At 40.4% G+C, this 26,567-nt stretch overlaps 1 protein-coding gene across 1 annotated transcript in view; it reads right to left on the bottom strand.

Moving 5' to 3' along the window:
- Positions 1–5,934: 5,934 nt before the first annotated feature.
- Positions 5,935–26,567, bottom strand: part of nf1a (neurofibromin 1a) — a 324,748-nt gene continuing 304,115 nt past the window's right edge. Inside the window, exons 51-58 of the mRNA XM_072589187.1 lie at positions 25,497–25,619; positions 24,428–24,555; positions 20,529–20,629; positions 19,718–19,860; positions 18,700–18,746; positions 17,013–17,229; positions 10,397–10,450; positions 5,935–7,424 (exon numbers count right to left, since the gene is read on the bottom strand). Coding sequence (XP_072445288.1) covers positions 7,282–7,424; positions 10,397–10,450; positions 17,013–17,229; positions 18,700–18,746; positions 19,718–19,860; positions 20,529–20,629; positions 24,428–24,555; positions 25,497–25,619 — 956 coding nt within the window. The 3' untranslated portion in view covers positions 5,935–7,281. The remainder of the gene's footprint in view (positions 7,425–10,396; positions 10,451–17,012; positions 17,230–18,699; positions 18,747–19,717; positions 19,861–20,528; positions 20,630–24,427; positions 24,556–25,496; positions 25,620–26,567) is intronic.

The following is a 26,567-nucleotide window of genomic DNA, read 5'->3' as shown; positions in this document are numbered from 1 at the left end:
CCAATCTTGATTTGATTTATTATTGTCTCAATTTCCTAGGTACAGCAAAAAGGTTTGTTTTGTGTGTAGTACAACGTGCATTAGTCATTATTTGGAGATGCCGGTGTTGGACTGGGGTGTACAAAGTTAAAAATCACAAACCACCAGGTTACAGTCCAACAGGTTTAATTGGAAGCACCAGCCTTCGGAGCGACGCTCCTTCATCAGGTGGTTGTGGACCAGAGCTCTGAAAGGTCGTGCTTCCAATTAAACCTGTTGGACTATAACCTGGTGTTGTGTGATTTTTAACAAAGTGCATTAGGGTAATTGAACAGAGCGAGGAATATAACATCACAACTGTAGAGAAGGTGCACAGAGAGCGAGATCAACATTAAATTTAAAATCTGAGATGTCCATTTTAAACTCTAAAAGAGCAGAAAAGAAACTGTTCTTGAATCTATTTGTATGTGTATTCAGATTTTTATATCATCTGCTCGAGGGGAAAAAAAGTTTTTTTTTGCATTTTTGCTCAGTTTGCATTTTTCAAACAGCTAGTGGGTACAGGATTGATACAGGTGTAAACAAATTAATGATCATGAATTGTAAGGAGCATGGATATTATAGCAATTAATTAAGTCCAAAGTCAAACAACAGACTTCATCACTTCACCTGACGAAGGAGCAACACGCTGAAAGCCTGCAATTTAAAATAAACCTGGTGTTGTTTGACTTCTGACTCTGTACACCCCAGTACCTTCACATGAAGAGTGATTAATAAATAAGATAACAGTAGGACAGTTACTGCATTGGAAGCTACAAGACACTAATGTGATCCAGGGTGAACACATCTGGAGTGTGTTTACAGCATGAAGAACACTGAACCAAGTTGAGAAGCTGGAATCTGAGCTGCAGACTCTGACCCAGAACAAGGAGGGGGAATAGCTTACTGGGCACTCCTCTCACAGGGGGTGGACGGGGGCACGATCCTCAGATCTAGTAATTCAAATGCAGTCTGTGACCACAGACAGGAGACTGTGACTGACTGCAAATGGGGCAGGTAGGCAGATGCTGGAGGACAGTTTGACAATTGTACGTTCCTGTCAGGAACCTACAATTGTCAAACAGTTATAAGCTGTACAGGTGAGAGTGGGAATGACTGGGAGAATGAGCCAGCACCTTGCTAAAATAGAGAGGGGAAGCAGGAATATAGTTGTGGTTCAGGGACAATATAATTCAGGGGATAGACACCATTCTCTCCAGCCATGAGGGTGTATCCCTGTGCTTACCCCAGTCAAGATCAACAGCTGAAGAGAAACTTCAATTGAGGGGGTCGAAGTGAGTTGTGATCCTATTCAGCATCACTAATATGGATAGGACCGGAGAAGAGATTCTTCCGAAAGAATTTAAACAGTTAACAAAATAATTAAAAAGCAAAACCTCCAATAACTGTGGATGTAGGAGTTATTTTTTGCTTGCTGCAGCCAGGATCTTGGTGCATCCAAATTCATGATTCAAATATGCACAAACTGAAAAATGAGTAAAACACAAGTTCAAGAATAAAGAAAAGCTCACCTTTATTTATTTGATGATTCATTTAATATGGCACAAAGTGGTAACAAAGCAAGTGACACATGTTGGTGTGGGCATGATGGGCTGAATGGCCTTCTTTGGCACAATGATAATTTGGAATTGCAGACCACTGTGTGAGAACCTCCCTTGCTCCAATGTTTAGCAAGTTTAGAAGAAGGAGACGTGATCTCATTGAAACATATGATCCTGAGGAAATGTAATGGGATAGATGCTGAAAGATTGTTTCCCCTTGTGAGGGACACTTGAACTGAGGGATCACAGCTCAAAAATAACCTATTCAAAACGTGATCTCTTTCAGTCTGTGGAATTGTCTTCCCTAGAGAACAGAGGAGATGTGTGGGATCATTAAATAAAATTACAGCAGAGCTTTATAGATTCTTGACGCAGTTGCTCACCAATAAACCACTCAACGACACCCAGTTTCGTTATGTGTTGGACCACTTGGGTCCGGACCACCTTACGGCCTTGATTCAAACATGGACCAAAGGATTGTATTCTCGAGAGGAGGAGGATTGACTGCCCTTAACACCAAGGCAGCATTTAACCAAGCATTGCAGAAAGGACCTTGAGCAAACTGGAATCAACAGGATTTGGGGGGGTGGAAAATAGGTTTGTGCTGATTGGGACATACTAATCACAGGGAAACTGACTATGGTTATTGGAGATCAATTCTTGCAGTCTCAGAACATCTCGGCAGGAGTTCTACAGGGTAGATAATTTAATATACCTGTTTAGAGAGGTTATGCCACACCTCATCTCTGGTGCAAATGGGACTTGAACACATGCCTTCTGATTGAGAGGTAGGGACACTGCCATTATACAAAAGTCCTCTAGTTTCTTAGGATAGAATTCTAAGCCCAAGCACCTTTGAGCTGCTTCGAATAATTGCCTGTGTCATAAGAGTCAGAGATGTGTCACAAGGTTAGAAGTGGAGACATTCTCTGGTAATTGCACAATGTCCAGCATCATTCACCTCTGCAGATACTGAAGCTGCTTGAATCCATTTGCAGTAAAGCTGAACATCATCCAGCGTTGGACCAATGTGCAATATGGTTTTAGTTACCATTTACATGTTACTAATTATACCCATCAAGATACAAATGAATAAACAGCGCAATGAAGATAGAATTGAATAATCTCCCCATGACTTTCAGTAATATTACTATCACCGAATCCAGAACTATTAACCACCGACCAGAAACTCAACTGATGCAGATATAAATATACTGTGGCTACAATAGCATGTCAGTGGTGGGAATTCTGGGCTGGATGACTCACCTCCTGTCTTCTTACTGACAATCCAGTATGCACAAGTCAGGAGTATAGGAGGATACTCTCCATTTGCCTGAATGAGTGCAGTTCCAACAACACAAGAAACTTGACAGCATCCAGGGTAAAGCAGCCCATTTGATTTGAAACCTCTTTCAACACTTTGAACATTTCCTCCCTTTGCCACTGATGCAGTGACTGCAATATGCATCACCCACAAGATGCACTGCAACACCTTTCAAACCTGCAACAATTCCGATCTACTAGAGCAGCAGATACACGGGAGTAACTTGTCCTCTAAACCACGCATCAACCTACCATGGAACTGAAATCCTGAAAGTCCCTTCCACACAGCACTCAGAGTATCCCGATTGCTCAATGCCCAGTGATTCAAGAAAGCAGATCACCAGCATCTTCTCCTGTTAAATTAGGGATGAGTAATAAATGCTGCCTTACCCACATTCCATGAAGAAATTTTCAAAAAAAAAATTCCTCAACTTGATTTACGAACGAGGATTCAGATAAACAATGATTCAAGTTAATCTGCTTTACTGAATTGTGCAAAATACTATGATTTCATTTTAAGCAGATGCTTCAATGAAGTTGGTTTGACAAATGTCCTACAGAATGTTGCAAAAGAAATAGGGAAGGCATCCTTTTAGCAGCACTGAACACCTGACAGTTCAAAAAATATGAGAGCATGGGGCTTCGGATTATGGTCTGAATTTTCTACCTTCCTCTCATCCCCAAACCCTTTGACACCCTTGTCAATCATGGATCTTTTCAACACAGCCTTATCATCAATAATTCTCTCGCTCACAAGTCTCTGGTATCTCCACAGATTTTTATCTAGCGATTAAATATTGGAGTTTATCCGTGCAAAACATGCATTCTACCACTGAGCTGCATTTCTTCCTGAAGGAGGCAGCAGCATACATCTTAGAAGTTTATTTCTCAATAATTCCATTCGGATTAGCATCAGAGGTTCACATACTTTTTTGGTGCTGGACAGTCTTCATGGCGTTAACATCATTTCTTATGGATGGGCCATTGTGTCCAGACACCTAAACCAGCCTCATCTTCGGCCAGGGTGGTCAAAGGAACAGGTTAAGGGTAGACAACATCACTGAAAAGCATGAAGACATTGATATACGTACTAGGAGAGAAAGCTGTTGACTATTCAAGTATAACATTTCCTAATTAAGACACAAACCACTTAGAGGCTCTGTGACTCAACAATGAGTTGTAACATCAACAACTGGAAGAAGGAAACTACAAATTTAAATTCCCCAAGCAACAAAGTACTGCCACTGGGCAATAGCCAGCACAGTAGCTCAGTGGGTAGCACTGCTACCTCACAGCACCAGCAATCCAGGTTCAATTCCAGCCTCAGGTGACTGTCTGTGTGAAGTTTGCACATTTTCCCAGTGTCTGCATGGGTTTCCTCCCATAGTCCAAAGATGTGCAGGTTAGGTGAATTAGCTATGCTAAATTCCCCTTTGTGCTCAGGAGTATTTAGTTAGGTGCATTAGTCAGGAAAAATATGGAATAATAAGGCAGAGGAATGGGTCTGGGTGGGTTCCTCTTTGGAGAGTCAGTATGGACTTGTTGGGCCAAATGGCCTGTTTTCACACTGTCAGGATTCTATGACTTCTTGTGGCTTTTACAACCCTTATCCTGTGATGAGGAGCACTGCAATAGGAGAACTGTTTGCACACACTGCATGTAAATTAAATACAGACCGCGTCAGACAAGGATTCCTGATGAGGGGCTTTTGCCCGAAACATCGACTCTCCTGCTTCTCGGATGCTGCCTGACTTGCTGTGCTTTTCCAGCACCACACTGATCTCCAGCATCTGCAGTACTCACTTTTGTCTAAGGAATATTCATTTCCAGCTTACAAAGGAGAAGAAATAGAAGTCCGAAGATGAGAAAAGCAGTTTTGCCAAAAAGATCAAATCTTATTTTAATGCTGCAGCATCTTTTTTCCTCATCAATTTTGCAAACCTAAAGTAAAGTGGTTCAAGTACAAATGCATTTCATGGGACTGTCTAAGGAGAGATCAAATGAATGATAAACTTGGGGACAGGAGCAAACTTTAACATTTACAGAATTTTAAAGAGCACTCTGATTTTACAAAGTTGTACGCAAGCTGTACATGAAGAACAGGAAAAGAAATACTGTGAATTGACATTGTACTCAAGTGCTAACTGAAAATCAATTAAGACTTGTTTCACAAATATCTGAGGATTCGAGTGATTAGTTTGTCATGTGGTACATGGTGGTGTAGCAAGATTTCGAGGATACAGGTAACTTTGGACCCTTGGTCCCCAAAGGGACCCAACACTCCAAGTTCTCCTCACACTGCTTCAGGATCAACTACGATGCAACAATTCAATTATTCTTTTACAACAGATCAAATCAGGCTGGCAGAGGGTGAAATTATTAGGTCATGGTATCTTCTCATCAGCAACTTGAGCTGCTAGAAACACTTGTGGAAAAAAGGATCAATCTTCTTTTCCTTTTATAGAACAAACACTTTTTAGAATAATCACTGTAAACCTCATACCTCACCAAAATATTGTACAGGAAACAGGTAACAGGTACTGACTAATGTCAATACAGTTGAAATGGTGTCATTATCACTGGGTTTTTTTTGCTTTATTCTTTTATGAGATATGGATATCATTTGCCAGGTCCAACTTTGTGGCCCATCCCGGATGCTTTTGATTTGATTGTGTTACTCAAGCCATTTCAGAGAGCAGTTAAAAGTCAACTATATTGATATTGGTCGAGTCATACGTCAGCTAGATCAGCCAAAGGATGACACGTTTCCTTCCCCAAAGGTTAATTGCGAATCAAGTGGGTTTTTAGGGCAATTGACAGTGGTTATGGTTTATCATTAGGCCAGTTCTTTTATGATTCCAGATTTTACTGGTACAATGACATCAGCACTATGCGAGCACCTCTTGGTTCTACATCAGATTAAAACTTTGAGAAATCATCATGGGACTAAATGTTTAAAACTGTACTTCTTTAGTCAAGGTAATTTAGCCAATGAGATCTGTAAGTAATAGTACACAGTCTTTTCTTTTGTATCTTTTTAATGACATAAAATGCAACGGAAGGGAAGAGAGAAGTTAACATTACTGACACTAGAATAATCAAATTTTGTTATGTTATACATGTACAGCAACTAACTGCTTTACAAAAAGCAAAATAATACAATATATCATCACATGTATTTACAGTGTAGTAAATATACCTTTGTCAATTTTACACAAAAACTATTTACAGATAAACGTACTGCAGTTTAAAAAAAATCTGTGGCCAACACTAGCAGTGACTTCTTGCAATAAGGTCTGTTGCATAACATTGACTGAGAGAAACACTTTTGATTTGTAGATCATTTGTGCGTGTGCACACGTGTCAGAGACCCTGACCCAGAAACTAAATCCAGGAAAGTGACATCAGCCTCAGCTAGCCCTGGGTTAATCAGCATTCAACTGTGGACAGTATTGTCTCTAGGGCACCATTCTTAAGACCACACTGAAACGAATTGTTAATCGTACAAGATATTGTTGCTGTTTCATTTTTTGTAACACAATGACTGCTACACAATTGTCCCTAAAGGAGTCACATTTGCTGAATACCACAAAATTAATACTAAGTTTCTGTTGTAATAATTATCTGTTTTGGCAAAGTTCTTGCATATCATATTTTTAATTCATAGTTTTTCCAGGACTGTAAACAAATATAAAAAAGACAACGTCTTTGTTATTTGCGGAATCAGTAAAATAAATGCAATGGTTATGTACAGTTTCTATGATTGCTGCAATGAACCTAACTTGTGTGTTAAATGTGCTTTAAACATGGTGGTTGGTTACGGTACCTACAGCTTAAAGGTTTCTTCTGTGAAATATAGGGAGATCTCCTCAGAGCAAAAATCACCAATGGATTTGATTAATTCCTACCCATTAAGCCACTTTGTAGATTGCTGAAAAGTGCACAAACAGCAAAGCACTTTTCATGATTATATAAAAGGCAAATAAGTTAGAACCATCCTTTCTGCAATTAATGGCTTCCATTTTTTTTGACAACTATTAACAGTGTTGATAAGAATTTCAGTGCCTTTTTCACTTCCTCAATCCCACCCCCAAACAAAGATGCCAGGTAACCAAATAAAAATATACGTTTCCTTTCGAAACTTCATATTCTCCAAACCAGGACAACTTTCTGGAAACACTGCGGAAAACATTGGTTATAAGAAAGAAAAAAATGAAGTAGGTAGCAGAAACAATTTTCAGTTGTTGTTGATCGTCAGGCAGCATATTATTTGATGTGGCAGGAACAGAAGCTTGTTCTTTCTTGAGGGTGGGGGAGGGGTAGGGGGCTTCACCTCGGCAAAGTCCAACACGATTTGATGGGTCAGTCCGAAAACACTTCATACGATCTTCTTAATGCTGGGGCGCTTGAAGCTGCCAGCACTACGCTGTTTCTGCACTTGGCTTGCAGATCCATGGCGGATTCGCCCACTGTTGGTGTGTCCCGATGTAGGCGAAAGCTCCACATTCTCTTTATCGATTCCTGGAAAGTCACAGAAATACACATGGGAAAAGTTATTCACTTCAAAATAATGTTTCGCCGGTTTTAAAAACTGCCCGACACCTGGTAGAATATCAAGGATATTGCAGCTACATGATTGTCAGTCAAATCCTTAGGACATGTTAGCTGTATCTGTATCATCATCCCCACAGATGGAAGATGACCATTAGGACATGTTGCCCAGAATTACATCTCAGCAGATTTCACACCAAGGTGTGCTTCTTTACAAGCTCATACAAACGTCAAAATACAACTGTATTCCAGGGTGACAACACTCAGGTGTTAACATGTGTGAAGCTGGTGTATGGGCAAACTGCCTGAATCCCGAGCTGTTAAAAATTGCACAGCTACAGGTCCTGCACCCTCCCTCTTGCACCCCTAAGATGCAAATTTACATCAATCAGTTATGATACATACTTGCAATCCTCTGCTACTTAACTCAAGTACAGATTGCGCCCTCCCCAGTTGTGCTTGCAAGTTTGCATTTCACAGGGAATGTAGTACAGATTCGATTACACAGTGGAGTGATAAATCACCAAAATATGTACAATCCCCTACTGTTTCTGGACTTCATAATGGAAAATAAGCAGATTTAACATTTTTCACTCAAGATGGTAAGCTATTTGACTGTGGAGGGCTCATCACAATGTTCTCTCACACAATGTTTAATAATGGTCACTAACACTGACCAGGGGTTAAGATGATTCGCTGATTTGCCCCTTGCTGAGGTCTGTTGATTTAAAGCTGAAGATGTTAGTCAAATAAAAGCAAGTTCTGTTGATTCAGCCACCTAATTTATTATTTTTTCGGAAGATTCCTGAAAGCTATTCTTGACCTATTGGTCCAAAAGGATTGCTCGATAACACATCAAATAAAGTGGTCAGTCAGAAAATGTGATATTTTTGCAAAGTGTCGACATTTAGATCCACTGTTGGATGTGGCTTGGAATGATTTTTTTATATAAAGAAATCATCCTGTGCAGAAATGCTATGACACATCTCTAGGACAGGTGGACTTCAGTACGGGCCTTCTGGTCTAGGAAACCACCACTGGGGTAGGGAGAGTGACGAGATATTCCTGCACAAAGTGTTGAATTAACTGCCACTAATTCATTAGTGTACATCTTCCATTACTCAAAGAGGCTAAGTGCAACACAATAAGAAAATGAAAACCCACAGGCCTCTTAGGATGAGACAACACAGAACTTATTTCACAATTATCACCAATTCCACAGGTTGACAATGGGATGTTTTGGTTTTGTGCAGGCAACACAGATGGTGGCTCTTGCACCTAGACGACTCAAATGTTAAAATGACACCAAGACTACACAGAACGGTAACTGAACCTGAACCGAGATGAAATTGACAAGGAGCCTGCTTTTACAAGCAGGATTGTGCTGATATTTCTTGCATTCACGTTTTGGATGGGAATTGATCATACAGGACACCATCTAGGTAGATTAAAAGAACATTTGCAAACGTGCAATGAACAGCTTGAAAATCGATGGGGTGGAGTCATCCTTTTTAAGAAGTTGTCCTGTGAGACCAGAACTGCGCAGATTACAAGATTTACTTCCCTTCCTTTGGATTTGGTTTTGTCAGAGATGAGGCCAAATAGCATGCTGGCTAAGGCTATGGCCTTATCAATATCCATTTCTAATTTTTGTAATCTGAAACAAATATTTACATTTATTGCACAGGTTTCAGAACAGGATGTTTCAAACCATTTCACAGCCAATAAATCTTTTGGTCGCTGTTGTCATGTTGAGGATATGCCTTTATCATCTTATTTTTGTATTCTCAGATCTGTTCCCTTTTCCTACTTAGTCTCTAAATACCGAAGCAAACAGTCTCACCAACCCTCCTACCAAGATGAACCACTTATACTCACTACATTGTATGTTATTCATCATTTATTTATCCATTCTGCAAACCTGCTTGCCTCTTCCTGTGTTTTGTTGCTGTCCTCCACATTTCCTATATCCCAGGCCTGGGAGATTAAAATAGTTCCTGGAATGATTGTAGCCATGAAGACGGAGTTACAGCCTGATTATTTAGGGCACGTACAGTATTTAATTTGTTACACCCCACTCCATACATAGACATTTAAAGCAGAGAGGTTAGCAGTTTATCATATTTCAGTAACACTGTTTAGGTTGAAATTATTTAACAACCAAGTAATCTGACACACATCCTTCCAGGAGAAAAGGACTGAGCAGAAACAAAAAAAAAGCCAAGTGAAAATCCCTCAAATTGTACAGGGATTGGACGACGCCCTTAAACATTAGAGAAAAAAAATTATGCATAGTTTAAAAATGAAAATGTTGGGTTATTTGAATATTTTTAGATAGAGTTTTTGATTTAGACTATTTGTGCCACATCTATCCAACTCACAGGCTGAGGGCTATGTAGTTTCTGTTTAGCTGTTTAAACAAAACTGCACATCAAAACAATGGCCGCAAAATAGCAATTCAAAGAGGATAATACAAGAAATATTCAGCAGCTATGAAGAGAGAAACATTTAATGTTTCGGGTTGGTGACACTTCATCAGGACTCTCAATCAGATACATTATTTCCACAGATACTGCCTGGCCTGAGTAATTCCAGCAGTTTCTGTTTTTAATAACAAGATTTCTAATCTCCTCAGTACAATGCATTTGAAAAACAGAATAATGAAACGGGTCTTAATCCTGCACAAATGATATTTGCAAAGGAACTCATTGTGAGACACTTGTTGTAACATCTTATTTTTACTGCGGTTTCTAATCAGATTAGGAACCAAACAATACAGAGAAGGAAAATAAAACAAACAAGCTGGAGTGGGCTTTCGGATCGTTCACTCCACCCAACATCAAAATGGCATACTGGAAGTACATCATATGCAATCTAATCCTATAGGTCTGAGAGAGTTAATAAATGGTAGCACTTTATACAAAAATTAAAAATAAAAGTACCTTTGGAATAGTGTGTCTGCATGAAAACTGCTGATTTAGAGCAAGGTAGAGAAGCTTCATGGAAACAAGGCGAGAGGGGGAAAAAACAAAGTGAATGGTGATGAGAATGAAAGAATATTTTGGACAAACATTAAAAATGTCACATCCCTTTGCCACCACTGACCAACCCAGAATATTTTTAATTAAAATTGCTATTCAACTGAAAATCTGCATTGTTGTATGCCTGGGCCATGTCGATGGAATGATAAAAGCTACTTGATTTGAAGCAGCAAAATGAAAAACACAATAAATTGGTGTTCTATATTTCGAGGGAGAGTACCTCTCTCTTTACTTTAAGCATGAGAGAGTTTGTGGCATCAGTGCAATTTAATTGGTTATCCATGTTCATTAAGGGCTTACATCTTGATCCACAATTGAAGTTGAGGCAAATTGAAATCTGGGGAGAAATGCTCACTGAAGATCAAATCAATTCTTCTCAATGAACACTCTCTAAACTTGCTAACCTTGTTCATGTCTTTGTGCGCTTTGGGATGATCTTAACACACCTCTAGTTACCATTCATAACTTCAAGTTATCCAAAACCCTGCTGTCGGTATCTGAACTTGCACGGTGTCCTGTTTCTCTATCTTCTCTGAGCTCAATCTCTACACTGGTTCTCAGACAAGCAACACACTAGATTCTGAAAGTCTCTTGTTTTAATAGGTCTCCATGGCCTTGCCCTTCCCTACCCCTAATTGCTTCAAGTCTTGTAGCCTTCCAAGACAACTGCTCTCTAACTCACCACTGAAGCCAACAGCCCCAATTTTAAATCTTCAGTTTCCTAGGCACCAAGCTCTGGAACGCCCGCCCAGCACCTCTCCATCCCCTTTTCCTTTAAGAGCTCATCATTTAAGATGATCTTTTTACGTACTAATTTCTTCAGATGCAATGGTGGCATTTGAACAGAGAGAATGAGCCTGGATTGCTGGATCATCAGTTGTTGACATTTCCAACATATTTGTATTGCCCCATGATTTCCTCCTTTAAGGCACTCCTTAAAACCGAACTCTTTGCAGAAAATCTGAAGGCATGGGATTGAGGGTGATTTCGCGGTTTGGATCAGATTGGCTTGCTGAAAGATGATAGATGGTGGTGGTTGACGGGAAATGTTCATCCTGGAGTTCAGTTACAAGTGGTGTACCGCAAGGATCTGTTTTGGGGCCTCTGCTGTTTGTCATTTTTGTAAATGACCTAGATGAGGGCGTAGAAGGATGGGTTAGTAAATTTGTGGATTACACCAAGATCGGTGAAGTTGTGGACAGTGCAGAAGGATGTTGCAGGTTACAGAGGGACTTAGATAAGCTGCAAAGCTGGCCTGAGAGGTGGCAAATGGAGTTTAATGATGAAAAGTGTGAGGTGATTCACTTTGGAAGGAGTAACAGGAATACAGAGTACTGGGCTAATGGTAAGATTCTTGGTAGTGCACATGAGCAGAGAGATCCCTGAAATTTGTCACCCACGTTGATAGGGTTGTTAAGAAGGCATATGGTGTGTTAGCTTTTATTGGTAGAGGGATTGAGTTTCAGAGCCACAAAGTCATGTTGCAGCTGTCCAAAACTCTAGTGCGGTTGCACTTGGAGTATTGTGTACAGTTCTGGTCGCCACATTAAAGCAAGGCTGTGGACGCACTGAAAAGGGTGCAGAGGAGATTTACCAGGATGTTGCTTGGTATGGAGGGAAAGTCTTATGAGGAAAGGCTGAGGGACTTGGGTCTGTTCTCATTGGAAAGAAGGCGGCTAAGAGGGGATTCGGTAGAGACATACAAGATGATCAGAGGATTAGATTGGGTGGACAGTGAGAGCCTTTTTTCTCAGATGGTGATGGCTAGCACGAGGTGACATAGCTTTAAATTGAGGGGTAATAGATATAGGACAGATGTCAGAGGTAGGTTCTTTATTCAGTGGTAAGTGCGTGGAATGCCCTGCTTGCAACAGTACTGGACACGCCAACTTTAAGGGCAATTAAATGGTCAGTGGCTAAACATATGGATGATAATGGAATAGTGTAGGTTAGATGGGCTTCAGATTAGCTTCACAGGTCAGCGCAACATCGAGGGCCGAAGGGCCTGTACTGAGATGTAATGTTCTATGTTCTTTGACCAAGCTTGTGACCCCTGACTGAATGCCTATTTGTGCGGCTTGGTGTTTTTTTTTAAAAATCTCTTGGGACATTTTAATAAGAGGTTACCACACAAATGATTGCATTCCCAGCTGCAATAACAGCTATGGTTTGCAGGCCTATACGTAGAGAGAGAGAGAGAGAGAGAGAGAGAGAGAGAGAGGTGGGAGGAAGGAAGGAAGGAAGGGAAGGGAGGGAGGAAGGGAAGGAGGGAGGAAGAGCAAGAATTACCACATAGGTAAATGGAATGGGGCATGAGTGTGGACTGAATTGGATAGCTCTTTCAAGAGCCAACATAGAGGGGGCAGGCTGAATGGCCTCCTGTGGCCTTCTATACAGTGCGGAAAGAGGCCCACTGGGTCCAAACTGACTGTCCAAAGAGTGTCCTACCCTCACACCATAACCCCACATTTAACATGGTCAACCCACCTAGCCTACACAGCTCTGGACAATATAGGGTCCTTTAACATGGCCATCCACCTAACTGGCACACCTTTTGGATTATGGGAGGAATCTGGAACACCCGGAGGAAACCCAGGCTGATGCAGGGAGAATGTGCAAACTCCAAGCAGACATTCACCCAAGACTGGAACTGAACCTGGGTCCCTGGCGCTGTGAGGCAGCAGTGCTAGCCGCTGTGCCATGTAGGGTTCACTATTTCCACTGAAGTGAAATGTGAAAGGCTGGCAAGGACAACATTTAGAAGTACTGGAGGTAACAAAAAGCACAGAAACGCATCAACAGCAGTGGGAAGGGGTTATCAATGGTGCTGGATGATAGCATGGTATACAAGTGGATAGTTCAACTTTCTGGTCCCCTTTTGTACACAGTGGAATCTTTAACCAATAGGATGTTAGGGGATTTGAAAGACAATTTTTAAACTATTTCAGTTTATTAATATTCCAATGCAAAGCTAAAAACAAAACACTTTTGCCAAACAGCATCAGCAACAGCAAAAATGTGCCTGATATTTATCCTGCATTATAAATTCTCAAAATTGAAGGCATTACTGATGACATCCAAACTTTTTTTTATATTCTGCACCTGATGTCACAAACTCCAACTGTGTGTAATTGCTCAGTGACGGAAACAGAATAATGAAACTCAACACACAATATCTAGGTAGCTGTGGAAACCCTCCCATCTGCAATCCTGTTTGCTCAAAAATAAATAAAGGCCCAACCCACAACTTACTTCCCTGTTCACCAATAAATATCGATAGCCCTTCCCATGCTGTCGACAGCAAGGCTGAGATTATTCATTCCTCAATTGTATGATTTTCCACCAGAGTCCACTAGGTGGTAGACAGGTGCCCTGAATAACTTTTCCATTCTCAAACTTGGGATATCACATCAAAGGACCCTACAGCAAGAGGCCATTCAGCCCATCGCACCTCTGCCAGCACTTAAAAAATTCATCCAACTAATCTTACTCCCCTACTCTTGCCTCATAGCCCTGCAATTTCTGCCCTGCAAGTACATATTTTAAAACTTACTAATCCACTAGTTCCACCAGCCTACCAACGCAGTACATTTCAATAATCTGCTGTGCTGCAGGGAGTAAATTGACTCAGCACAAAATTGGAAATTAAACCTGGATGGCTCCATTTGTTTGCTTACTCAATGAAAATATTACTGCTCGATTATTGCAGGCTTTCTAATTCTGGTCAGTGCATTTCAAAAAGGAAGAGATCACATTAAATAAAGAGGAGATTCATGTGGACTTCGCCAGGAATGGAGAAATCTTAGCTGAGGCTAAATGAGGTTTCCAGTGAGAAACAGAGTACTTTTCCTAATCACAAACAATTTATAAACATCACATCTGCTGTGAAAACAGATTTGGACTTGGTGAGAACTTGGGCTGGTTACTAATTACAATGAAGCTCAAATGTTTGTAAAGTTACAGACTTGTAGATCCACATCTACAAAACACATTTACACTTTGCATATAAACTGTCTCAAAACGGGTGTTGGAAGGGATTGAAAAACTTGGGAAATTAATTCAATGAATAGGAGATGCACTAAATATTAACTGAATAAGTTTTTAAAAAAATGAACGTTTGAAGAAAGAACACCCAATAGTAAAGGTACGTTTGGAAATTAAATGATAAGGTATGTGAGGGTGACAGGTTGAGTCAAGCGATTTGGGTTGAGGGTCACTCAGAGTGCAAGAAAGGACTAGTGGGGGAGGCTGAGAACTACTCTAGACTCCACTGTACTAAAGTAGCCGCTGGCTGAATGGCCCTGATAAATTACTTTCACTTACATACTAATTAAAAATGTTGCACTGCAGCCTACAAAAAAGTAGTTCTTAGATAGCTAGATTTGAGACATTGTACATATACCACAAATGCATCTTACAATGAAGCATATTCTAGTGATAACTAATTAGAAACTACAGGCCATTTAAGGCATTACAGAATCCCTGTACAATAGTTTTCACTGGTACCAGTTATTTCCATCAACAAACGACCTCAAGTTGGGCATAGTTGGTGATTGTCTACGTATTAGTCACAGTGACAACAGCACATGCCTGAAAAGCTAATAGGGGTCAGACAACAGGCAAAACTAGAGAAAAATAACACTGTATGCATAAACAAAAAAAGTCAGATTAATGCAAAAATGACATAAGTCAAAATGAAACGATGCTGACTAACGTCTAACGTCAGTTTAAGTTGACTAAAAATAATAGTAAACTAAAGAGAAACATTATCTTTGGGAAATTTAGTTCTGAATCTAACTTGGGAATAATTTGAGTTTCCTCTCCCAGATTTGCCAAATTCAGATTAATCAGGACACAGGGCATGATTTGGTTATGCTAGGTGAGAATTGACACAAATGGTTCAGTCTAAAAATGACATTCTTGTAACTATACATGCGGCCCAACACTAGTTGGAGACTGACAGGCAAATTATAACTAATGCAACATCTTGCTCTGACGCTTCAGGTGTGTTCTACCAAGGAGGATGAATTAGGTGTCACCTGGAAAGGAACTTACACACCAGCATTTCAATTTCACCATTTGTTAAATGTTCATCAACAAAGAAAAGGTCATGCTCCTTAAAATTGTACATGCGATCAGCATAAATAGAACAACACACCAGTTACGAAAAATGAAAATCAATACGAAGATTATAAAGTATACTGTGTATCTACAGTGTACAGAACAACTTTGGTTATCCAATCAATTATCCGAATTTCAGATTATCTGAACAAGATCTCAAGGTCCCGGAGTTTGAGATCCGAAACTGGGCTCTGTCAGTATCTGCAGCAGCTCTCTTTCGGAGACTGACTGCCCACCAGTGAACTCAGCAACTTCTCTCCTGCTCTTCCTCTGTCATTTATTTTCTTTCTTTCTTTCTGCTACATCCAACAGGAATGGTAACGAACGATAAGATCGTTTGTTGACATATAGTTGTTTAAACAACTGAAGCATTTGATTTATAAATTACCCACTACTGCAGCAGCTAAGAAATTATCCTTGATCTGAAAACAATGTATGTACCAAGATATTTTGTAAGAAAGATAATTATATACTTCCCATTGCGCCAAATGTTATTTTGCAGTAACATTTTTACCAAGAGGTTTTCATTTCATAATGCTTTAAAATGCTGATAAACTCTACAGTGTAAATACCCTCTAGCAGGAAAGGATTTTGCAAATGGATCGTAGCTCCACACATTCCAAATTTGTTCTCTGGTGGAATATTTTCACTCACTGTTTCTGGGGACATCTATTTTCAGTCATCATCAACCAGTATTCCAAGTATAGATACAGGTACAATTGTTTGTGTTCAAAATGGGAAGCAAACTTCAAACGATGCAGGACAAATTCAATTTAGCATCTTAGTACTTCTGATAAAAAAATGCAGTTGCAGAAAGCTTACTGGAGCACACGGGGAGACCTTATACTCATATTGAGTACGTCATGTTGTGAAAGGGTTGGGACTTGCAAATGTTCAGAGTTAGCGAGGAAGCTCCGATTCACTTTCGCATTTCTTTAAAATAATTCCATTTATTTCATGGAACAATTCAATATATTTTAACCATTTTCAAAATTATCTACCATCATAAATGCCCTTGTTTTGATTTGATCAAGTTGACTGGTGTAACACACAAGTCGGTGCTTCTAGCGAAGGCTGCCTGTCATGGGGTTCCATTTACACGTGAGAATGCTTCCTTTGTTTACGGTCACATCGGGTTATCCAAACACAACACTCCCCCGCCCGTCTCATTCAGATAATCGAGGTTGTTCTGTATATCGCCCCCACCACATATAAAAATGCAGAACTAATAAAACTGCAAATCTTTAGCTTCACACAGAGAAACACGTGGAAGTTATGAATACAAAGACCATGCAATTGCTAATTATTTGAAGACAAAAAACTGATTACCGTACCAGGCAACAAGTGGCCAATTGAAGATACGCTCAGGCAATGAACAAAGGAAAGCTTCACTCACCTGGAGAATGCTGGGTGGTTGCTAGTGAGGTCATGGAATTGGAGAGGTTTAAGTTGGCAGTAATGCTAAGCTGGCTTTGGACAGGTGGTGGGTAGGGAGAGGTTGGTGTACGTAGAGATTCCTCAGTGGATTCTTCATCAATTCCAGGCAAATATGTGTCAATTAATGCATCCAGGAACTTCACAATCAGCTCTGCGTAGTCTGGAATCTGAGTTTGCTGTCCAATAGAATTAATATTTTAGTTATTACTTGTGGGTTAAATGATCCAAAGAGGATGCAAATAATATCTTAAAAGGAACCTATCTACAAAGAAGCTCACATAAGATGATTTACAGTGTATGGGGAAAGCGACAAGGATAGTATTGTTTTGTCAGAACAATTCCTCCATTGTAATCTGGGGCAAAGTCACAAATTATAAACATTGAGTTTTAGAAGAAAACAAACTTCCAATACATCGTGTCTCCTCGTCTGGAGGCTGCTCAGGCGATGTCGCCCAATCCAAACATTTTCAAGAAACTCTAATGAATGCCATGGAAGAGAAGGTGGGGAATATAACCTGAATCAGTCTGGACAGAGCCATCTGACTCCAGGAAGGATTGCTGACCGAAAGTCATTCAATTAAATTCATAACCTTATGTAAACCAAAATCTTTAAAAGTAGATTGTATGGTCATTACCACATTACTGTGTGCAAACAGACTTCTGCAATTCTCACAATACAACAAGTGATAGCAAAATTCACTAAGGTTTCTTAGACAGCACCTTCCAAACCCATGACCACTTAAATCTAGAAGGACCAGGGCAGCAGATACGTGGCAACACCACCACTTCCAAGTACCCCATCAAACCACTCAACATCCTGACTTGGAAATATATCACTGTTCCTTCAGTCATGCCGGATCCTTCTGTAGTAACATTGTGCATATCACTTTACATAACGTTTGACAGCAGCCCACCTCCACTTCCTTTAGGGCAATTAAGGATGGGCAATAAAAGCTGGCCCCAGCCAGCACAACCCCACACCTCACAAACAAATTAAAGAAACTTCCAAAGTTGTTCACTGGCTGTGAAACGTTTTTGAACTTTTTCGGAAGTTCATTCATGGGATATGCGCATTGCTGGCTAGGCCAGTGTTTATTGCCCATCCCTAACTACCCAGACAGCAGTTGGGTCAACCACATTGCTGTGGGTCTGCAGTCATGTGTAGGCCAGAACAGGTAAAGCGAAGAGCACCTTAACAGTTTCCCAATATACCAATTCCCTTCCCAAAAGGGAATTGGTGAACTTGAAGGGTTTTTCCTGACCATTGACAATGGATTCATGGTTATCATTAGACTCTTAATTCCAAATTTTTAAAAAGTGTATTCAAATTCCATCATCTGTCATGGTAGGACTCAAACCCGAGTCTCCAGAACGCTATCTGGATCTCTGGATTAATAGCCCAATGATAATACCACTCGGCCATTGCCTCCCCTAGATCTTGAAAAATATCTAGATATAAGTATTTCTGTCAAAATATGTAAATATCCCTTTCATCACATTTTTTTCAAAACCATTCCCACTGCACTGAAAATGCTAAGCTGAACAAGCTGAGATATCAATTTATAAATGTAGTCACTGCCATACCAGGCATCATTCAGAATGAAGGCAAATTAAATAACAGGATGCTTCAGGAGCTTGAATCTCACCTTGGAAAATGATCCAGCAAATCTCCAAAGTCCATTGAAACCAAAACCTGAAATTTGGATGTTGGAGAAAAATGAGTGTTAAAATGAAGTCTTACCAATTGAAAAGATACCTAAAATCAAACTGCATCCTGGAACAGAGTGCTTGGTGATACTTCAATAACCTTGTGGATTCAAACAATATTCCTACTGGCTCAGATAAACTGCAAGGAATAAATGAAATTATTTATGTGGCATTAAATTATGCTTAAATTATTGCTGTCATGTACCAACTGACTTAAATTTGCACAAAAAATTAAAATTATATCATGCTCTGGGCTCTATTCTTTTTTCTAAGAAAGATTCTGAAATTTGCTATCCATGGTTTACGGCTTGGCCCACAAAAAATTTAACATCTTCAGGTGCGCCTCAAAGCTCTCTTGCACTGCAGACTTCCATAGTGATCAAATTTAAAGCCACCAATCTCCCGCATTGGAGTAAATTTTCCTAGTTGCATATCTCCAATTCCTTCCCAGTCAGAATTAAGTTGTTCAATTGGTGCCAGTTTGCACTGAAATCAGATCAATTTGATTCTATCGCTATAACCAGTGATAACACCTGAAATAAGACACCAGTAGTGAACAGAAATGAAATGGGCCTCAAATGAGTCAGGGCTGGATTGGATTCCAGAAACTTGAGGTGAAATTCCACTGGGTCATGCTTTGCCAAAATAAGGTGAATGACACCTGTCATAAGACTTGCCAGTGCAGCCTCAAGTTAAGATACTTTCTCACAAAGTTGCTGAGAGATTCATATTGGCATGAGATGGGAATCAGGGCATATAATGAAGTTCCTAACTAGACTTCCTCTTGCTGTACCACTGATACATAAATAATGGTTCATGTTATTAGCCTCATTGCTGTTTGCAAAACGAAAAGCTAGTGCAGCGTGTCCCCTTATTGTATCCAGACCCTCACATTTTGGCACCCCTGTTAAACCAAAATGTTTACATTTAAAAACTCAAGTTGGAAAGTGCACTTACTTTGCAAATATGATGGCTGGTACTGTGGTGGAGACTCCTCATGGTACACTACACTCTGCACGATCCCATGGATTGGATTTAACAGGTTGGGATCTTGGCACAGTGACAGTAAGGTATTAATTTTCGAGTCCAGTAAATTGTGCCTAGGTTTACAGAGAAAACACACAAAACACCAAATCAAAACTGCATGATGACCTTGAAAATTATTGGTGAACTTTTCACTTCATGAAGTTTCCTTTTTAGAAAGCCAAGCTTGTTTCATGACATTTTCACCGTATCAATCAGCACTCGTGGAAAGTGTCATTCCGAAATAGGGGAATGCAAAATTGGAATCAAAAAGGTAATAAGGTACAGTGTGAGTTGAGTCAAGATCCCTAACTGTGCAATAGAGGAAAAGGTCAGTGGAGGAATTTCACAGCTGACAGCTCTACAGCAAGGAGATAGAGGTAGCTGCCTGTTAGACTACATAAGGAGGAAATAATTTTCCTGAAGCTCTAAAGGAAGCATTAAAGAGAGCACACCTCATGCCAATAAACTCCAACCAAAGTAGAATGACTGACTAGGATATTAAAGATTTAGCTTCACATGAAGATAAAGATCATTTCTACATTTTAACTCAATTGAACAGCCTTTCTGAACTAGAGCCTAGGCCATTTTCTCATTAATACAAGAAGTGAGACTTCCATGATCTGATGGTGCGGACAGACATGCAGGCTAAGAAGCTATTACATCTCTTTTAATTTCTAAAAATCTGAATTTGGTCAAAGACATTGCTCTTCAAAGGACAGAGGTAAGTGAAAGAGGAACTTACACAACTGGAAACACTTTAGGGAAGACAACGCTGGCTTCAGCTAAATACTCATACAAGATCCGTTGATCAAACTCATCTGTAGTGTGTTTCACCAATGTGGCCTTCGAGAAGAATACAAACTTGTTAGTTAGTCAGTTGCAATGGATTTCTATATTTTTCAGATACAAAAATAAATGAAGCCAGTCAAGTGATAGTTAATACAAGAAATGCACAGTTCCAAAACAAGCCACTGGGTGGTGCAACCATAATACACAATATTCAAATTAGTATTCCAGAAACCCAATACGAAGTAATGTTGTGCCTTGGGTGGTACCAAGTCACTGTAATTAAACCTATCCTGCACTAAGAAGAAAGTGAGGACTACAGACACTGGTGATCAGAGTCAAAAAAGTGCGGCGTGGAAAAGTACAGCTGGTTAGGCAGCATCCGAGGAGCAGGAGAGTCAACGTTTCAAGCATAAGCTCTTCATCAGGAATGTGGCGGGGTGGGCCAAGGGGGCTGAGATAATTGGGTGGGGAGGGGGGAAAGAGAGGAAGGTAGCCAGGAATGCGATAGGTACATGAAGGTGGGGGATGATGGTGATAGGTCAGAGTGGAAGGTGGAGCGGATAGGTGGGAAGGAAGATGGAGAGCAGTGCCGAGTTGGAGGGTTGGATCTGAGATGAGGTTGGGGGGGGGGGATGGGGAGATGAGGAAACTGGTGAAATCAACATTGATCCCGTGTGGTTGGAGGGTCGCAGGGCATTGGGTGGCTAGAATTTGGCAGTGGAGGTAACCCAGGACTTGCATGTTCTTGGTGGAGTGGGAGGGGAAATTGAAGTGTTCAGCCACAGAATGGTGGGGTTGATTGTGTCCTGGAGATGCGATAAACGCACTTGCTCACGAGTGGTGAATATGATAACAAACGGCATTGTAGAGCAACAGATCTTCATAATGAAATTTCATTCGAAAGTTTTACTTAATACAAGACCAGTCTGTTACAAAAGAAAATGGAGATGTTTTTGTACATACCAAAAACAAGACCATAGTTTAAAAACCCAAATTGATCCCTCAATTTTGTATATAGAGGCAGGGAGCACAAAAGCCGAACAAGTGATGATGAATGTGTAACAAAACAGATTCCACCTCAACTGGAGTATTGCCTTCATTTCTCAGCAGTACATTTTAGGGAAGATGTGAAGGTTTCAGATTGGCTGCACAAAAGGTTTACCGAAATGGCAACAGGAACAGGAGGCACAGTGGTTAGCACTGCTGCCTCACAGCACCAGAGACCCAGGTTCAATTCCCACCTCAGGTAACTGCCTGTGTGGAGTTTGCACATTCTCCCTGCGTCTGCGTGGTTTCCTCCAGGTGCTCCGGTTTCCACCCACAGTCCAAAGATGTGCAGGTTAGGTGAATTGTCTGTGCTAAATTGCCCGTAGTGTTAGGTGAAGGGGTAAATGTAGGGGAATGGGTGGGTTGCTCTTGAGAGGGTCAGTGTGGACTTGTTGGGCTGAAGGGCCTGTTTCCACACTGTAAGTAATCTAATCTAATCATTTCCCTGATGAGGACAGTCTAAAGGAGTGGGATTGTTCTCTTGGAGACGAGAAGGTTGAAAGGAGATTTGACATAAGTAGTCACAAACAAAGTGAACTGGACAACTATCTGAAGATAAAGACTTGCTGTCTTATGGGTAAAGAGTAGGGACAAGAAATTAACAGGATTAATCTTGCAAAGTGCGAACAGGTTGATTGGAATTCTGGGGTTCATTTCAACATACTACTATAGAGGACATCTGAGCACAATATAGACTCATCAGAAAATAACCACAAGTCTAAGAATTAAAATGGAGGGATTTTAAGTTAAACTTTCATGGAATATAGCAGGATAAGTAAGGAGTTTTTTTATATAGCTTTGGAAGTCAGTGTTAGCGCACACAGAGCAAAGCTTTGCCACTAGTGAGCTAGTTTAATTCATAGAGGAGACAGAAGTTAGTCATAGAGATGTTGAGCAAGAAAACAGACCCTTCAGTCCAACTCGTTCATGATGACCAGATATCCCAACCCAATCTAGTCCCACTTGCCAGCACTTGGCCCATATCCCTCTATATCTTCCTATTCGTAAACCCATCCAGATGCCTTTTAAATGCTGTAATTGTACCAGCCCGCACCACTTCCTCTGCAGCTCATTCCATACATGCACCACCCTCTGTGTGAAAAAGTTGCCCCTTAGGTCCCTTTTAAGTTTTTCCTTCACTCACCCGAAACCAAGCCATCTAGTTCTGGATTCCCTCAACAAAGGGAAAAGACCTTGTCTTATTTACCCTATCCTTGCCCCTCATGATTTTATAAACCTCTGTAAGGTCACCCCTCAGCCTCTGATGCTCCAGGGGAGACAGCCCAGCCTATTCGAGCCTCTCCCTATTGCTCAAACCCTCCAGCCCTTGCAACATGCTTAAATATCTTTTCTGAACGATCTCAAGTCTCACAACATCCTTCTGATAGGAAGTAGATCAGAATTGCACGCAATATTCCAAAAGTGGCCTAACTAATGTACTGTACAGCCACAACTCCTATACTCAATGCTCTAACCAATGAAGGAAAACATACCAAATGCCTTCTTCATGAGCCTATCTACCTGCAACTCTACTTTCAAGTTAAGAAACACTTACACAAAATGTAAAAGTTTTGAACTCTCTTCCACAAAGCAGAGTGTGTGCAGGTTCCATCAATATTTTCAAATCTGAAATGGGCATTAAGGGATATGGAATCAAGGCAGCTAACACTGAACAGTGAAATATTTGAGGGGCTGGAAGTTATGTTCTGTCACTATGTTCTTGCGAGAGGTTGGTTATGGGTAAATCAATCCTCTGAGCTGCAAATCTGAACAGCCACTCTAAGAAAACTCTTCAATCTAATGAAAACTTGAGAACAATAGCAGAAAGGAGAAAATATTAGAAGAGAGTATACAGGCATTGTGTATATGGAAGTGAGAAGTGCTCACCACAAATGGTTACTGACGTAGAGATTGAACAGTAATTTAAGGTGAACTGGATAAGTATTTGAAAAAGCAATATAAAGGCATAAGACAAAGACAATGGGGACTAATTCACACCCAATGGACTGAATGACCTATTTCTTGGTTATATTTTCTTTGACAAAGCATTAAGTGGAAAGCAGCCTTCTCCCGCAGGAAGCAAGGAGGAAAATTACGGTTGGGATGGAGGGGAGTGGGAGGTAGTTACTTCTCGGCTCATGCGCTGTTTCAATAGTTGGCTTTAAAACAACTAAATACTGCTTAACAGCATAGCCATGACAAAAGATAATAGAATGGGAGTTTTATCATGAAATATAATAAGATTAAACTCACTGTTTCATTTGCCCTCAGGAAGTGCAAAAATCTAATTTACCACATAGCCCAACTGTACTTGACAAATTCAAAATGGAGTCCAAACAACGCACGTAGTTGTCACTTGGCCCGTCAAGTCAGAATGTTGCAAGGTATGGAAGGTTTCAGTTATAAAGAAAGACTGGATAGGCGGGGACTTTTTCAGAGCATAGCAAGTTGTGAGGTGACCTTATAGAGGTTTATAAAATCCTGAGGGATATAGATAGGGTTAATCATGGCTGTCCTTTCCCTAGGATGGTGGATTTCAAGACTAGGGGCATATGTTTTTGGTTGGTGTAGATTAATTTCCCTCAAGTTCCAATTTCCTTTTGAAATATCATCTGTGCTTTCGCTATGCATTGTGGACAGTGGGGTCTAGGTCTTTATGATTTGCTGTTTAAAAGAGTTCTTCTTCATATCCCTTGTGTTTCTTGACCAGAATAGAAAACCTTAAACCTATGCCCTGTCATAAAGTTATGAAATGAACATAGAGGCCACCAAAAATGTTGGACGTTAACTACAAGCTATACATACCAGCACAGTAAGCAGCAAAGCCTGGATTTTTGTGTCGGTGAGGACCTCTTCATCCAGAAGCACGTTGGATTCAGACACTGAGACCTTGCGGAGGTGAGGGTGCTGCTGCGAGGATATCCGCTGCGTTTCTAAATTGGGAGAAATGGCAACAGATATTGCATTAAATTCATCACCATGTAACCATGAGCAAGTGAGTTCAGGTGAATTTCACCCCCCATTTTTGGCATGCCCAAGAATAAAAGGTATCACGGAATTACAAAATTGTTATGGTGTAGAAGGAAGCCATTTGGCCCAACATTTCTGCACCAGAAAACATGAGAGATTAGTGGAATGATTAAAAGTCAAAAGTAGTTACATTTATGAAAATAAAAAAAGAATTCAGTGTTATTATACCGGATGTGAACTTATCCACTGCAACTGTGTCAAGATATTAGGTTTGATCCCCATCTTGTGCTAAGCCAGAATGGTTTTCATGATCCTGGGTGAGTGAGAGGAAAATTCTCAAGAGTTCCCTGCTCTTAGTTGATATCCATTACAAATTCCAACATCTAAGGATGTGATCATGCTGTACAGTAATGCTGAGTTCAAACATCTCAGTAAAGTTCACTGCCCACTGTGCAAAACAGGTCTGTTGGATGAGACAGTTGAATACCTGAACTCATTGAATAATACCTAGGAAGGCAAAATGAGAAAAACAGGGCAAGAATAACAGAAGATTAAACTATCTGCGAAATGCCCAAAGTACACAGTGGTGTAGAATGGGTCACTTGGAGTGGAGAGCTGAAGCAGAGTTGAGGGAGTATTGCACTACTTTTCAAATATGGACCAGGGAGTGTTTGATTCTGACAGTGGAAAGTGCTCAATTGCCTAATACCAATAGGTAATAGTAATAAGAACACAATGCATTGCAAGTCAGAACACGTTTTGTATAGAAAGTTACATAATTAAATACAGCTTGCATTTAGGGGAACTACAGGATATAAAACTGGAACCTGCTCATTAATAACACAGATTAGTGAGGTAGCGAACTCAAACAGTATAGAAATAAAATGAAAAGTCTGCTACTTACCCATCTCAAAGTCATGCTCTGCCACTCGTCTCATTTTGGGTGGAGTTGTAATCCCTGATTCTACTTCCTGTCTCTTTGGTGCTTTGCTGTCTGAAATCAAGTGGTCAAAACTTTTTCTTGTACCTGTAAAACACAAAAACACTCAGACCTGTACGTTTGTAAAGTGCCACAATTCTGGGTAAGAAAACTTAATCAGCAGTGTAAGGATACAGGCAAACCCTTGGCAGGGCCATTCTAAGAGAAGGGGCATTCAGTATAGCAGCTGGGCCAGTATATATTCCTAATCCGTATAAAAGATAACCTATTGCATTCCTGGTTGCGGGAACATGTTGTACAAAAATGGGATGCCTAGTTTCAGATTACTCAATACAGAGCAGTGACTACGCTCCCAAAGTAATTTGTGGATATAAAGCACTCTTGGGATGTTTTGAGGTTGTGGAAGGCACCACTTAAAGGTGAATCTTTTTCCTTTCCTTCCAACAGGGCAGGGGTGAAAGTTCAAAGCAACACTCCATGCTGGTTTCAGAGGCTGCTTTGAAATTGAAAATATATCTCATCTTAAAACCAAAGTGAAGAATCGAGTGTAATAGATTGAGAGGAGGGACAATATAATCTGCAGCACTGTTATACAGTCAGAGGCATACAGCAGTTTGGTGACTGATATTCACCTATGTAGCTCATCCTCCTGATTCCAAGCATCCCCTCTCCAAGCCTCACCGTGATATTTCCTCTTTTACTGAAACTATTTTATTCAGCATCTTACTCCTCTCTGCCAGTAGATCAATGCAGCACTACAACACAATCAATTTGTGAAACTGAAGTCCCTCTCACAAAGTACAGCTAAGCCCTGCAAAATAAATCCTTTAGTTTAATTGCTGGCTCCTTGGTTCTTTTTGCTGCACAGTATTCACCAAAACATAGCACGCTTTTTGGCACAACTGGCCCATATTGGTGTCTATGCTTCAACACCGCCACTAAATAGTTATGGAGTGTGGGAATGATGCATTTAAATGTGTCATTGTACATAAGTAGCAATTTAATGGCTCACTTCTGCATGGGGATTTCTGGGAA

This window comes from Chiloscyllium punctatum, chromosome 19 (assembly GCF_047496795.1).
Source record: "Chiloscyllium punctatum isolate Juve2018m chromosome 19, sChiPun1.3, whole genome shotgun sequence".
Taxonomy (NCBI): Eukaryota; Metazoa; Chordata; class Chondrichthyes; order Orectolobiformes; family Hemiscylliidae; genus Chiloscyllium; species Chiloscyllium punctatum.
The sequence above is the reverse complement of the archived record's forward strand: the minus strand, read 5'-3'. Positions and strand labels throughout refer to the sequence as shown.